Source organism: Hyperoodon ampullatus, assembly GCF_949752795.1.
Source record: "Hyperoodon ampullatus genome assembly, chromosome: 6".
Taxonomy (NCBI): domain Eukaryota; kingdom Metazoa; phylum Chordata; class Mammalia; order Artiodactyla; family Ziphiidae; genus Hyperoodon; species Hyperoodon ampullatus.
Genome location: NC_136919.1, coordinates 22,175,540 through 22,190,438, shown reverse-complemented (window position 1 = coordinate 22,190,438; position 14,899 = coordinate 22,175,540). Strand labels below are relative to the sequence as shown.

The 14,899-nt window shown below is 42.2% G+C and overlaps 1 protein-coding gene across 1 annotated transcript in view; it reads right to left on the bottom strand.

The window, feature by feature from the left end:
- Positions 1 to 644: 644 nt before the first annotated feature.
- The window catches only part of RECK (reversion inducing cysteine rich protein with kazal motifs), a gene marked incomplete at both ends in the record, with an annotated part of 76,164 nt that continues 61,909 nt past the window's right edge, over positions 645 to 14,899 (bottom strand). Inside the window, 7 exons of the mRNA XM_079705920.1 lie at positions 645 to 866; positions 1,692 to 1,847; positions 2,916 to 2,989; positions 4,182 to 4,392; positions 5,645 to 5,837; positions 11,490 to 11,661; positions 13,888 to 14,010. Coding sequence (XP_079562046.1) covers positions 645 to 866; positions 1,692 to 1,847; positions 2,916 to 2,989; positions 4,182 to 4,392; positions 5,645 to 5,837; positions 11,490 to 11,661; positions 13,888 to 14,010 — 1,151 coding nt within the window. The remainder of the gene's footprint in view (positions 867 to 1,691; positions 1,848 to 2,915; positions 2,990 to 4,181; positions 4,393 to 5,644; positions 5,838 to 11,489; positions 11,662 to 13,887; positions 14,011 to 14,899) is intronic.

Here is a 14,899-nt window from a genome sequence, read left to right as displayed (position 1 = left end):
GACTGTCGCTTACAATATATTATATGAGTGCCATTTACTTAGCTTGCTTTTGTTTACCACATTAAATGGATTCCTGAATTAGATTTCTGTAAATTAAATTTGTCTGATGATTTATATGATAATTCCAAAGATACCTTATCTTTATTTCATACTCTAATAGCAGTGGCTCTTTGCTCTGACCCCTCACTTCTAGACAGAGTAGGGAATATTTGTAAACAAACACACACTCTAGGGGCACCTTAATACTAAAAAGAACTTGGAAATGAAGTTTTTGTGATACGAAGCCCATAGTAAAGTGAGTTATCTTTCTAAAATGTGATCATCTCATTTACCAATGATACAGAATTTGTTTTAGAGTGGGGGACCCATCTAATGAGCAAAATGTAAATTGTAAGGCAGTGATCCGCCAGAAGGAGACATCCTCTTTTCATTAGTATTTGGAAGAACGTATTGTAACATTTGTAGAAACAAAACAAAACCCTTACTAACACTGGTGATCAAGAAAAATACTGTGTGGTGCATAGAGGTTAGAGGTGACAAGTGCTTTGACTTGGCCACTATTCAACTATAAACCAGCAGTCCTGTACGTCTTTTCCAAAGTAGAAAGATTAGATCGAGGAATATTTTGCACTTTTCATGGGCAGTCAGTTGTGTGTCCAGACCCTGTGCAAGGCGAGACCCAGGCTGAGGAGGAAGAGGTGGGAGTGGCAGGGAGGCTGGGCCCTGGCAGCGGCCGAAAGCACGCTGCTGGAGACCTGCACCTGAGAAATGATGAGGGCGGACAGAGGGACGTGGGCCGCCAGAGTAGGGCTGTCAGAGTTGATAAGGGATTCGATCTTCTCTGCTTCCTTATTGCAAGCCTCAATCTGGGAGAGGATAATCAGATTCTTTTAATATAAAATCACAGAATCCGTGAAAAGGTCAAGTCAGACAAATTCCACAAATATCCCAACACCAGGAATATGCTTTCTCTTTGTCCTTCTTTTCTTAGCCAAAGTAACGTTTTAATAGTCTTAATTTATTACACAAAAAATAACTGCATCAATGGAAATCAAATGAAAAAAGCCATGACCCATACTGCCACTGCCCTTTCTTTTCCCACAATCCTGTTCACCCCTTCTCCACGCTTAGAAGTTATCTTTTCATGCTTAAACATAGTCACGGGGAGTGGCCTTTCAATGCCCACCCACACATCAGGAGGAAAGCAATTAGACTTAATGAGCTTCCTAACTGTGGCAGTTTATAAACGGCTGTATTCACCCCCTTCACTGGAGCCCTCACTATGTTGACGCTGAAACTGGGGCCTCCTGAGTGAAGTTCACCTCTAGATTGTGAGCTGGCCCATAAGACCAGCGCTGGTGGGCTCCTCCTCCCCAGTGCGAACACAGCCCTCGGGAGACAGGAGTCGGTTCAGGCTTTGTTACCGCGCGACCTGTGTCAGTCCCTGCCTTCCCTGGGCCTCAGCCGCCTCCCCGTCTGGACCATGAGCAGATGCCTTCCATCTCCTCTGAGTCACAGCGTCTCAACCTCTCCCCTCTCCCACTCCTTTGCGTTCTGTTGGCCGCTGCTAACCTGGTGCAGCTCCGTCCCTCAGAGACTGCCATGCTTTCCTTCCTCCTGCCGTCACCCCCTCCCAAGTCCTCCAAACTTGAAAGTAACAGGATGGTTGCACAATATGTGCTGAACCCCACCTGCAAAGCTTTTGGATAATGATCCACAGGAATGATCAGGATCACAATTTCTGATTCGATGCTGAAGTATCCAAATACGTCACACTGTGGGACAGACACATGCATGCGGATCTTCTGAAGTATTTCCAGAACTGTTATTGGCTTTTTGTTTGCCACCTAGAGAGAGAAAAAAATTCATTACCTGAAAAAAAGAAGAATTCCTTATTACTGCCTAAGCTGCCTTGCCACCTTGCTTAAGCCACAGAGGCTCTTTTAACCTCTTTTAACCTAAGTGCAGGGCCCCAACAGGGCCTTGTTGGCTGAATTCTAAAATATCCACAGAGCCCATTCCAATGGGGGTTTTTTTGGTTTTTTTTTTTTCTGACTGCTGAGTTTTCTGGCGGAGATAAACACTCTCACCAGGAGCACTTTTTTTTTTTTTTTTGCGGTTCGCGGGCCTCTCACTGTTGTGGCCTCTCCCGTTGTGGAGCACAGGCTCCGGACGCGCAGGCTCAGCGGCCATGGCTTACGGGCCCAGCCTCTCCGCGGCATGTGGGATCTTCCTGGACTGGGGCACGAACCCGCGTCCCCTGCATCGGCAGGCAGATTCTCAACCACTGTGCCACCAGGGAAGCCCAAGGAGCACTTTTTTAAGGGACAGTTCTGAGTTGGACGCCACAGGAAAATAATTAAAGCCTTCCTGTGAAAATACAGGTGTTTTCATAGAAATGGGCATAATTTTCTAGGTAGTGGCAGGTGTTGGCTGCTACATTTCTAGAGATGAGTCTCTATAACAGCAAGCAGAAAAAGTGATGATACAGCAAAGGGAAAGGGGCAAAACCATCAGAGGAATGTGGCCGGTTCTGGACGCAGCCCCCGGCGGCATGGGGACCATGTGAGGGCTGGCAACCTTGAGACCATCTGGGTGTGACCAGTCCCTGGCTGCCTGGTCTGCCTCCACTATGCTGGCAGGGGACATTTTCTGAGAAAGGCCCGGGCTGATGGACTGCAGAGCAAGGTCACCACACAACCAGGCTGTAGAGGGAAGGAGCACAGGACAGAGCCAGACACTTTGAGTTCAAACCCCAGTTCTCCTGGTTGTGAGCTACTATACGGCCTTGGGCAAGTTACTCCTGTGCAAATTAGTTTCTTCATCTATAAATGTCATGACCCATTCTGTCTGTACGACTACTGACAGGTTTATCGATAAGGTTTCAACAGTACATGGCACATAAAGCAACTTACCTTAGCAATAGTATCCAGTTTTTCTTTGTCAAATAAAACTCTTAACATCCCAGCACATAACGGGCAACAAGCACCTGTATAACAGAAACCATTTTATGTGTGTTCAGAATTAGAAACAAAGAGAATTCATAATAGTTGGTGAAATGACCAGCCCTTCATTTTGTGCTGGGAATGTCACAGCAGTCCTTCCTATGACTGCACTTTTAGATATGTTCCCTGACTAACCTGGAGTCTTATAATCTATACATTTACCGAAATCCTTCCTCCATCCCTGCTTTCCTCCTGTGCTACTTCTCAGGTGGGGCAGCTGTGGTTTAATACAGCACAGGGAGAGCTGGCCTTTCAAGACAGTCAGGGCCTAGACCCTGCCCTGCTCAGAACTCACTGTGTGATCCTGGGCAAGTGTTTCCTGTCTGCGAAACACAGGAGCAAGTGTTTCAGGGATTCCATGAGTGTTTAATTCAAATTTAATTTTAAAAATTATTTTAAACTGTTAAACCATAATAAAATGTCAGACCGTGGTCTCCAGGAGGAAAGGGGCTTTGTTCTGCTCACTGCTGTGTCCCCAGTGCCTAGAAGGTGTTTAGGACATAGTGGAAGCTCAAGAAACATTTGCTGAGTTCATGGACAGAGGAATGAACTTGTTAGACTCCAGATTAATCTGTTCTGTGCAGACTTGGGATAAAGTCTTCTGACACCTCTGTTTAACCGAAGAGCATGAGACTGTAAGGTAAGCTGTTTGAAAACTGTCACCGCTTATAATAGCCTGTACGAAACAAGACTTTCTTGATTATATGCAACCAAAACAATTAAATTAGATGCTAAGGCCAATCTAAGACAACAACTATCTTCTGTTTTTCTCAATTTCAAATGTTTGTGTTCATCAAAACTACTTCAATTATTCATTCATTAGTGACTGATTCCTTATTCATTAACTTTATAATATGCAAACACTATGCATTTGAACTAATAACCATAATTCTAGCAATTAAATATTGCTGTTTATTTATTGGTGTTTAAGGCAGGATTGAAAAAAGTTTTCCACATTGTTTTAAAATCACCAGACCAGATGATGTCTAAGGCAGATCCACAGCTTTTTAAGGTTGGCCCAGAGTAATGCATCTAATCAGCATCAGCTGGAGTCAAGACTTTCTGAAAAGTTTAAACACACTAGTCATCTCTCTTCTCAGTGACTCACTCTTTGGAGACAGATACGCAAATCCTCCCAATTCCACCCCTGCCCCACCCCAAATACTGCCAGCCTACCGGGTGGGATGATGGGTTTGCATTCAGTCGCTGAGAGCGAAGGACACTTCACAGCAGCACACTCAGTGACAGAACTGTGCTCGGAGAGGACCCCGACGGCCTGGCAGGGCCCATAGTAATCGACCGCCACCCGGTCCGAGTAGGCAGCACACACGCTACTGTAGGTCTCCCCGTTGTGCCCGCAGATGGGCTCTGGGGCTCTGCAGAAGGGCTGAGGGCAAGAAAGTACACTTAGCCTGTAAACCTCTGTGGTGCACTTTTCCTAACCAAGAGTGCAGAGTAGGTCTCCCTATTTTCAGGAAGGAAAAAAGACAGTATAAATTCTTGGACCCTCTGAAGTAAGCTCTTGAGGTGGCTAAACATGGGGTGGGGCTGGGGGCAATAGGGCTGTCCCAAGATGAATTGAAGAGATTACTTTTCTCAGCCTCTCCGGGACTTGGGTACTCATTCTCTGTGAACTGATATGAGATAAAAATCCTCCCTCCCTCCAGACTTCCGTTATTCCAAAAGAACCTGTTAGAAGAAAACAAGACCAATCTTCATGCAAATTCAGAGGCCTTATCATTTCACGCTGGGTACGGGATAAGGAGAGGGAAGAGTGGAGAGATTAGGAGAGCAGACAGACTGGCTCCATGAGGTAGGTTAGGAACATGGAAGCGAAAACTTGAAGCCAGGAACAGGGAACAACAGGAAGAGAAGACTGGGAATTCAGAGTAAAGGTTTCAGTGCACTTGGAACATGATCTCTGAGGGGAAACAAGCCCAGGGGGATGAGCTGAAGGGATTTTCCGACAATGAAGACCAGGAAATGAGCAGCCAGTGTCCGCCAGCTGTGGGCAGGGGGTGCTGGCCCAAGGCTGGGCTTCCCCCAGGCAGAGGGCCCGGCACATAGATCAGTGGTACTGTGGGAGGCCTCAGTGGGGCTGTCCTTGGGGTTATTTTTAACATGAATACAGATTTCACAACCCTCAAAGACTGAAAGATAAACTGATGTAAGACAACATTAAGTTTCAGAGAAATTTTCAGTCACTTTTCATACCTCAGGTGGGACTTCAGTGGGAAGAGTGGGGAAAGAGCTCTTTTCTTCGTTGTTTTACCTCGCTTTCTTCCTGGGCTGTTCTCTAATGAGGGCCCGCAGAACTAGGGGAAGTGAAGATGCTGCTGACTAATGCCAGGGGTGTGAGCCTTTAAATTCTTTTCCTAATGGTTGGCGACAAGAAGCCTCTCTCTTCTTGCTCTGTACACTAGATGTGCAAAGGTTCACACATGAGCAAGGGGGCCCTCCAGTGTTAGGAGGAAACGCCAGCCTCGGGGTGGCTCATGTTTGGTGGAGGACTGAGTGCTCTAGACTTGACGGGATTCACAGCAGACTCTGAAGGGGGTCTCACTGCTGATTCATGTGTAAAAGATCAGAAGCTGATTTCACGCTCAGTGGACTTGGGTTTGTCAGGTAAACAGTGGTACCTGGCACGGGCCTTTGTATAAGAGGCTCTTCCCCCTCTGGTACAAAGTGCAGAGATTGCTGTGCTCCATGTGGTTTGTATCACAAACAGGATCTCGGACCTGGTCACAGGTGAGCTGTCTTGGCAAACACTCATATTGGCTACATCCAAATTTATCAAAAGTTGTCAGGCAGACTTGTGGTTTGGGTATGCATCTGAAAAACACAAACGCAGCACCATAAGCCAATGTCGTAAGGGACCATGGTGGGCCGGCAAAGCACTGACGGGGCGCAGGAGGCTGAGGAGAAAGTAAGAGAGCAATCAGAAACAGTCCCTGTGCCCAAGAGCTTATGGAGAGTGGGGAGTCGAGCGTGCGTGTAAAGCAGGCTATCAGGTAGAAAATCACACATCAAGTGATCGTGGGAATGAGTCATTCTGATTGGGGAAGCTGGAGAAAGCACCGGGAGGAGGTAGAACCAGGAGGATGAAGGCCTGCCAGGCTGAGGGAGCAGCAGAGCAAAGGTGTGATGCCTGAGACCCTGTGGTGCTGGGGGAGAGGGCAGGGGACCCCGAGAGCAGGAGGAAAGTATGCTCAGGGTAGAAGAGGCATGATATGAGGCCATCAAATGGGTTGGGGCCCAATGCTGGGGGCCTTCTCGTTAATAATAAATGGAGCATTTTCAGAGGCTTAATTATCAGCTTGGCTAATATGAGTCTATCTTAAGAGAAGGCTTCACAGTATGAGCTGAAAATTTCAGGTTTCTGTGCTTACAAGGCTGAGGACCTGATGCTGGCTGGTAGTGAATCACTGAGAGAATGCCACCCCCTGAAGCTGGGTTTTCCTAGTAATACCTGAACCTTGCTCCATTCTCAATCCCTGAACTTCTTCAGAGGGGTTAGGGAGGATGGTTCTTTTCTTCTTTAGACTCTTTTTGCCTCCCTCATTTCTATAAAGGGTATTTATAATTTTCTATAACAAGATAAGGCCTAAGAAAATGTTTAGCTTTTACTGGGTATTTGAGATAATAGGATACACAAATATTAGTCTATAAAGTAAAAGGAGAAGAATATATTAGCTAGCATCATATAATTTCAAAGGAAATTACTTCTATTCTTTTTAGAGATAAGCTTCCTGCACTGAAATAACCACCACCACCATCACTACTACTAATGTGGTTGCCTCTTCTGATGGGATTTAAAATTAGGATGCATGTAAAGAGAAATTAAGAAAACAATCCCATTTACAATCACATCAAAAAGAATAAAATATTTAGGAATAAATTTAACTAAGGAAGTAAAAGACCTGTACTTGGAAAACTATAAGACACTGATGAAATAAACTGAAGATGACACATAAAGATGGAAAGATATGCCATGCTCATGGATTAGAAAAACTAATATTGTTAAAATGGCCACGTTACTCAAGGCAATCTACAGATTCAATGCAATCCCTATAACAATACCAATAGCATTTTTCATGGAACTAGAACAAATAATTCTAAAATTTGTAAGGAAACACAAAAGACCCTGAATAGCCAAAACAATCTTGAGAAAGAAGAACATAGCTGGAGGTATCACTCTCCCTGATTTCAAACTATATTACACACAGTCATCAAAACAGTATGGTACTAGCACAAAAACAGACACATAGATCAATGGAACAGAATAGAAAGTCCAGGAAGAAACCCATTCTTATATGGGCAATTAATCTATGACAAAGGAGGCAAGAATACACAATGGGGAAAAGACAGCCTCTTTAATAAATGGTGTTGGGAAAACTGGACAACTACATGTAAAAGAATCAAATTGGACTACTTTCTCACACCATACACAAAAATAAATTCAAAATGGAGTGAAGACTTAAATGTAAAACCTGAAACCATAAAACTTCTAGAAGAAAACATAGGCAGTATGCTCTTTGATATTAGTCTTAGTAATATTTTTTAGATATGTCTCCTCAGGCAAGGGAAACAAAAGCAAAAATAAACAAATGTGACTACATCAAACTAAAAAGCTTTTGCACAGCAGAGAAAACCATCAACAAAATCAAAAGGCTGCCTACTGAATGGGAGAAGATATTTGCAAACGATATATCTGATAAGGGGTTAATATCCTAAATATACAAAGAACTCATACAACTCAACATCAGAAAAAACAAACACCCAATCAAAACATGGGCCGAGGATCTGAATAGACATTTTCCCAAGAAGACATAAAGATGGCCAACAGGCACATGAAAAGATGCTCAACATCACTAATCATCAGGGAAATGCAAATCAAATGACAATGAAATATCATCTCACACCTGTCAGAATGGCTATTATCCAAAAGACAACAAATAAGTCTCGGTGAGGATGTGGAGAAAGGGAAACTTCGTGTGTGTGCGCGCGTGTGCGCGTGCGCGCGCGCGCGCGCGCACACACACACACACACACACACACACAGGAATATTACTCAGCCATAAAAAAGAATGAAATCTTGTGACAACATGGATGGACCTAGGGGGTATTATGCTAAGTGAAATAAGTCAGACAGACAAATACTGTATGATTTCACTTATATGTGGAACCTAAAAAACAAAACAAATGAACAAACATAATGAAAGAAACAGAGTCATAGATGGGTGGTTGCCAGAGGGGAGGAGAGTGGTGAGAGGAGAGAAATTGGTGTGGGAGATTAAGAGGTACAAACTTCCAGTTGCACAATAAAGGAATCACAGGTATTAAATGTACAGTATGGGGAATATAGTTGATAACTATGTACAATAATATCCTTGTATGATGAAAGACAGTAACTAAACTATTATTTCAAAATGTACAGAAATACTGAGTCACTATGTTGTATACCAGGAACTAACACAGAGTTGTAGGTCAATTATACTTCAAAACAAACAAACAAACTCATAGGAAAAGGTCAGATTTGTGGTTACCAGAGGCAAAGGGTGAGGGGAGGGAGAATTAGATGAAGGTAGTCAAAAGATACAAACTTATAGTTATAATATAGAGATGTAATGTACAACATGATAAATGTAATTAACACTGCTGAATGCTATATATGAAAGTTAAGAGAATAAATCCTGAGAGTTCTTAGCACAAGGAAAAAAAATTTTTTCTATTTCTTTAATTTTGTATCTATATAAGATGATGAATATTCACTAAACGTATTGTGGTAATCATTTCATGATGTATGTAAGTCAAATAATTGTGCTATACACCTTAAACTTATATAGTGCTATATGTCAATTCTATCTCAATAAAACTAGAAGAAAGAAATTAGAATACATGTAGTAATAATTTTACAGACATTTGAAGAGAAATAATGAAAAAGAAGAATATTTAGAACTTCACTATCTATTAACATTGAAGGAATGAGAACAAAGCATATCAGGAGAAATTTGGTAATTTTGGAAGGAAAAACATTACCAATATGAACATACAGAAATAAGAGGATCAATAGGAAAGGCTGAGACTCTGGGGGGTAAATTAAAATAAACACGATCAGGGCAGGGACTTTGTCTTGCTTACTATTGTGTCCTAGTGTTTAGAAAGATGCCTGGTATATCAGTAGATACTTGATGAATGACTATAACTTTATTTATTCTCAACTTTTTGTTTTTTAAACAATTAGTTTTTGAACAGATAATACAAGCCCATGTAGAAAGTGAAAAGACACAAAATCATATACAGTGAAAAGTAAATCTCCTTCCTACTCCTTGTGTCCCAGCCACCTAATTCCCTTCCCCAGAGGCAACCATTATTATCAATTTCTTATTTATTCTTCCAGAGATATTTTATATAAGAATAAGCATTTATATATGCTGACTCAAAAAGTATGTGCATTTAAAATTTTGGTAGCCTTGGACAAATTGCCCTCCAAAGAGGATGTACCAATCTTCACCCCAAAACCCTCTTGTATGGGAGTGCCTACTTCCCTACATTTTGTTATCAAACTTTTTACCTTTACCAATCTGGTAGACAGAAAATGGTACACAATTGTAGTTTTACTTTAATTTACATTTCTCTTAATATGAGAAAGGTTAAGCATTGTGGTAGATTGGCTAGATGATCATTCATCAAATTCATTTAATTTTCTTCCTGGGCATACATCTAGATTACATTTCCCAGCCTCCCTGGCAGTAGTTCTGGCCAAATGACTAAGTTCTAGACAATGGAGTGTGGCTGGAAGTAAAGATGAATTTTTAACCTGGCCTATAAAAGCTTCTCAAGAGCAACCTCCATCATCTCCCTTCTCTTTTCTGCTGGACAAAGGAGGACTAGAGGCTGTAGGAGCAGAGTTGCTAGATGGAAGGATCCTAAGTCTCTGAATCACATGTAGAAAGCCACCTGCTGAACACCCAAATGGACTGTATTTGAACTTCTACTATGTTAAAGCACTGATATTTGGGAGTTTGTATACAGTAGCTAGAGTTACTCCTCCCCCAGTTAATATAAGCATCTTTTCAAGTGTTTAAGAACCATCTGTACTTCTCCTATGTTTACGTCCTTGGTCCATTTTCTATTGGTTATTGATCTTTGCCCATTTTTATACTAGGTTGTTCATCTTTTTCATATTGATATGTAGGGGTTCTTTATATTGTAAGGACATCAGCCCTGTCCCTGAGATTCTTCTCAGTTTGTCATTTGTTTGTTACCATGCAGAAAATTTTCATTTTCATGTAGCTGCATTTTTCAAACTTTTCTTTTATATTGATTTTGTATTATACCCAGCCAGCCCCTTCCACTTTGAGATTTTATTGTTTTATTATAAAAGCAAGCCAACCTTATTCAGAAAGGTTAGCAAATAGAGGGAAACAAACAAATACCAAAACAACCCTCAATTCTACCTCCCAACGCAACTATATTATCCTTTTGACTTATTTCTTTATCATGTTTCCTTATGTATAGCACCCTGTCTTCTTTCCATAGCAACTCTTTGGGCTTAGTTTTCATGATGTAAACTTTGCTAGATGGGTGACCAACTCTCTTTGCTAAAAGAGAATTTAAATTTGTTAAAATAAATTTAACACACGAGAAAATCTTTCCCTCCCTTCATGCTGCACCAGGATTTTCAGGATGGAGAAGCAATTGCTTGTTCTCCACAAAACCTTCATAAGGCAAGGACTGTGGCACTGGGACATGTCCTGCTCAGTTCTCTGAGGTAGTCAGTGAAACCTCCAGTTCTAGAAGCTTGAAACCTGAGTGAATCATCAGGACCCTCATCCTGCAGCCACCACAGGCAGAAATCCGTCATTAAGGTGAGGTCAACTGCACTCTGAGCTCCTGAGGAAACTGCAGAGAAAGGAGCCCCAAACAACTTCATAAAATACTGAAGTTACACTTCCAGAGATTTCTCATGTCCCATCCCTACAATGGAGGTAGGTTTTAAGTAGAATGTTTCCTATTGCCATCAGGCATAAGTAGCTAATAACAAGAATGCATCTGCTTCTCTTGTCTCAGCTGCCACCTCTCTTTGCCTCACACTTTGTTCCAGTCTCACAGAACTGCTCTAGCTCCCAGCATACACCACGCTCTCTCCTCGTTTCCAGCAGCCAAGATCTTTGCTCCTGTTACTCTCTCTGCCTTCACCAGCACCACCTTTCCTCCACCGTAAACCTTGCTGTCAGTCTCTTCCTCGTTTTTCCAGCCGACTGTCACATGCTCTAGAGGCTTTCCCCCAGGCTATGTAAACTGCTCAACTTCTGGGCCCCCAATCAAAGCATGTTACCAAGCAGCTTCACCTGGATCTTTCCCTCTAGACTCCAACTTTTCAGGGCAGAGACCACCTTAATTCATCTTTGTATTTTCACTGTCTGGTATAGAGTAAGTGGTGACCTTCAGTTGAAAAAGATAAGGAGGCATTTGACTTACCTTTGGTTTTTTGGGCAGGGGTTAGGAGTACATGGATCCTTTGAGATGCATGATCCAAACTCAAACTGATGGTCTTGGAGGCCCACACAGCGAGCAATGCAGGCGCTGGGGTAAGTGCGTCCATTCTGCCCACACACAGGGACAAACTGATCTGCACAGTTACAGGGCAGACCTGAAGGGAGGAGAGTGCCTCAACAATGTGTATTTGTACAGTCCCCTTCCCCTCATGTTTCCTAATTAAGGCAAATCACTAACAAGCATGCAGAGGTCTCAGGTTAAAATAGAATTTTAATAAGTCAGAAAAAAAAACCCTTCCAGTCTCTGACAGTGTTTTTAAAGGTGGCAAGGTTCTGAAAAGCCATTTGTCTGCATAACGACTTTCCTTTGTTCCATTTATTGCCAGCTAATTGAGGGCCTCCAGATCTTGATTCCAGGGGTAGAGACGAACAGAGCTATGGGTAGGAAAAGTAAAGAATGTTTCTCCCAATCTGGTATATAAAATCTGAAATTTAGATGTTTGATTCTGGCTTAGGGGATTTCTAGAATGTTAAAGGATAATATCAAAACCAAGACAAATAATGAAGGTTGTAAATGCCTCACATAGGTTCCTTCCATCTCCTTAGGGAGGGGGAAGAACAAGAAGGTAGTAACTTGGGAAATTATTGTAACTTGAGACTTAAGAATTTTTATGAACATCTCCTTCTGAGTCCTGTGTGGACTGAGTCCCCCCAAATGTGGTATACTTTGTGGCCAGTAAAATCTCCTTAGAGTCTGCTAGCTAAATAGTCATTAATGTAATTTATCCCAGGACACGAGGGGCTACACACTACAGGGAAAAAGCATCCTGCTAGTTGTAAAGTTCAACTTCCCAAAACACTTAGATGTAAGTAAATAAGTAAGTCTTCCGTGTAAGTACTTAGTTCATTTTTCATCCCCACATCATTTTAACTGTTTCTCTAAGCAGAATGAATTGTCCTCATCAGACCAAGCAGACAAAGGATAAAAATAAAGGACAACAACAACAGAACAATAAAGCAGGAAAGGCTGGTACTCATTACGGTGGATAGAGTATGGGGTGGAGCTAGTCCTGCCTCTACTTCCTCATCAGTCTGCCGTTCACTTCTTATTTCTGATCTCCTTTTTTTTGTTTGTTTGTTTGTTTTTGTGGTATGCGGGCCTCTCACTGTTGTGGCCTCTCCCATTGTGGAGCACAGGCTCCGGACGCGCAGGCTCAGCGGCCATGGCCCACGGGACCAGCCGCTCCGCGGCATGTGGGATCCTCCTGGACCAGGGCACGAACCCACGTCCCCTGCATCGGCAGGCGGACGCTCAACCACTGCGCCACCAGGGAAGCTCCTGATCTCCTTTTTATTTCCAATGGGCTGGAGATACAAGGTTGGTAAAACCCTATTCTGTTCTCTTCCTACCCCACTCCATGTGTAATACCAACTCCATGGAAGGAGAATCAAGCTGCTGCTGCAGCAGCAAGAAATGGAGTAAGGGCAGCTACCTGGTTCCTCTTCACCCAGAACCAAAGGTATTTCAGGTTTGGGAAAAAGCAGATACCAGCAGATACCAGCCACTGTGCTGTTGCTGTTGACAACCGTAGCTTCTTCTCAAGAAAAGAGCATCCCATCGAGCTAGGCTTTTCACTTATTGCAGCTGGTGTGAGCATAATACAAGCAGCATAAAGCAAAGGAAACTCAAGAAAGCCGTATTCTTGACCGATTGTTCACAAAAATCTTAAGTTTCAAAATTACAATAATTTCCTGAGTTACTTTCCTGTTTTTCCCCGTCCCTAAGGAGATATGAATGGAAGGAATCTATGTAAGGTGTTTACAACCTTTGTCTTTGTCTTGCTTTTGTTATCACCCTTCAACATTCCAGAAATCTCCCAAGCGAGACTTGATACATCTAACTTCTAGATTTTATGTACTAGATTGGGAGAAACACTCTTTACTTTTTCTACCTATAGCTTTGTTTATAGGGGTCCCTACCTATATGAATTCAGTAAGACAAGGTAGGACAAGAAAGAAGGTGGTAATAAAAACATTAAAACAGAAGCAAATTTAGAAAATACATGGACACTTTAGACCATAATGGTAGGGATAAATGGGTATTTTAGCAGGTAGAAAAATTACATTTAACTAAAACCATCCCAATCACTGGCCTTGTTCTTTTTGACTCATGGAACTCCAAAAGGACCCTAAGAAACCACTTAGTTTAATGCCTTCAATTCATAGAGGAGGCAACAGATCCAGAGAGGAAAGTACCTTGCTCTCAGGTTATGTATTAATTTTACTGTGAAAATTTGTGGTTAAGGCAAGACCAGAGAAGCTGCCTTGAAGGGAATATGAGTACAAAGGGATGAGGGCAGCTTCTGGGTGACCATGGTTACCTGTGAAGGTACGACGGTCATCTTCTGAGCTGTGCTCACTGAGACATAGGCGAGTAGAACACACCAAATTGCCAGCAAAACAAGAACAGATATTGCAGTCAATATTAAAGGAAGTTCCATGACCTGAGAGAAAGAGAAATAAAATGTTGATCTATGTAATGCATTTATAAATAAATCATAAATTAAAAAATTTAATAGTTTAAAGAGCTTTAAAATAGAAATTCTTGAAAGATGACTTCTGAATACACAAACTAGGGAGTTAAATTTGTAATACTTATATTTTTGTATTTACCTCCCACCATACCCCTCCAAATGCCTAATGTGCTCATCTCACCAGACTGCTCCTTATTCTCTGAGAATGTTTCTGGCTACCTCTTTTGCCTCAAGTGCTCGTTCCTTTCCTCCTTCTGGAACTTTACTCATCTTTCCAGGACCAGTCCTGATGCCATCTTTGGGTTGAAGACTGTCCTGATGCCCTGGCAGAAATGACTAGCTCCTTAAAGTACATACATTTGGTCTGCTCCTTTTTGTGGCTCAAATTCTCTCCCATCTTAGCATGCAAAGCATGACCTCAATCCCTCATCCCAGTTTCAGCTCCACAAGGCACTAGTATGTTCTTTTGTAGAGAATAGGCATTTAATCAAGTTCATTCCTTCCTTAATGGAAGGAATGAACTTGTCTTTCAGAAGTTTTCTGTGATTCAAGGTACGTACATTACATTTTAGAATATGGACTAAGCAATGAATACCTGACTTGCTGGTCTAAGCAGAAATTTGCAAGCCCTTTTTAGCCAAGAGTACTCTTCTTAAGATAAAATCTCACACAGAAGAGTAAAACAAGAGGCATATAAAAGCTGAACTACTCTGGTTGATGGGTAGGGGGATGGACATAGAGGTAAGGGTAGCAGAGTGAGCACGTGTAGTGGGGAGCACATTCTCAAAGGTGGTATTTTTTCACAATTTTTGAGGTTATATATTGATATGAACAGTTATTAGGGCTATAAGCAAAAGAT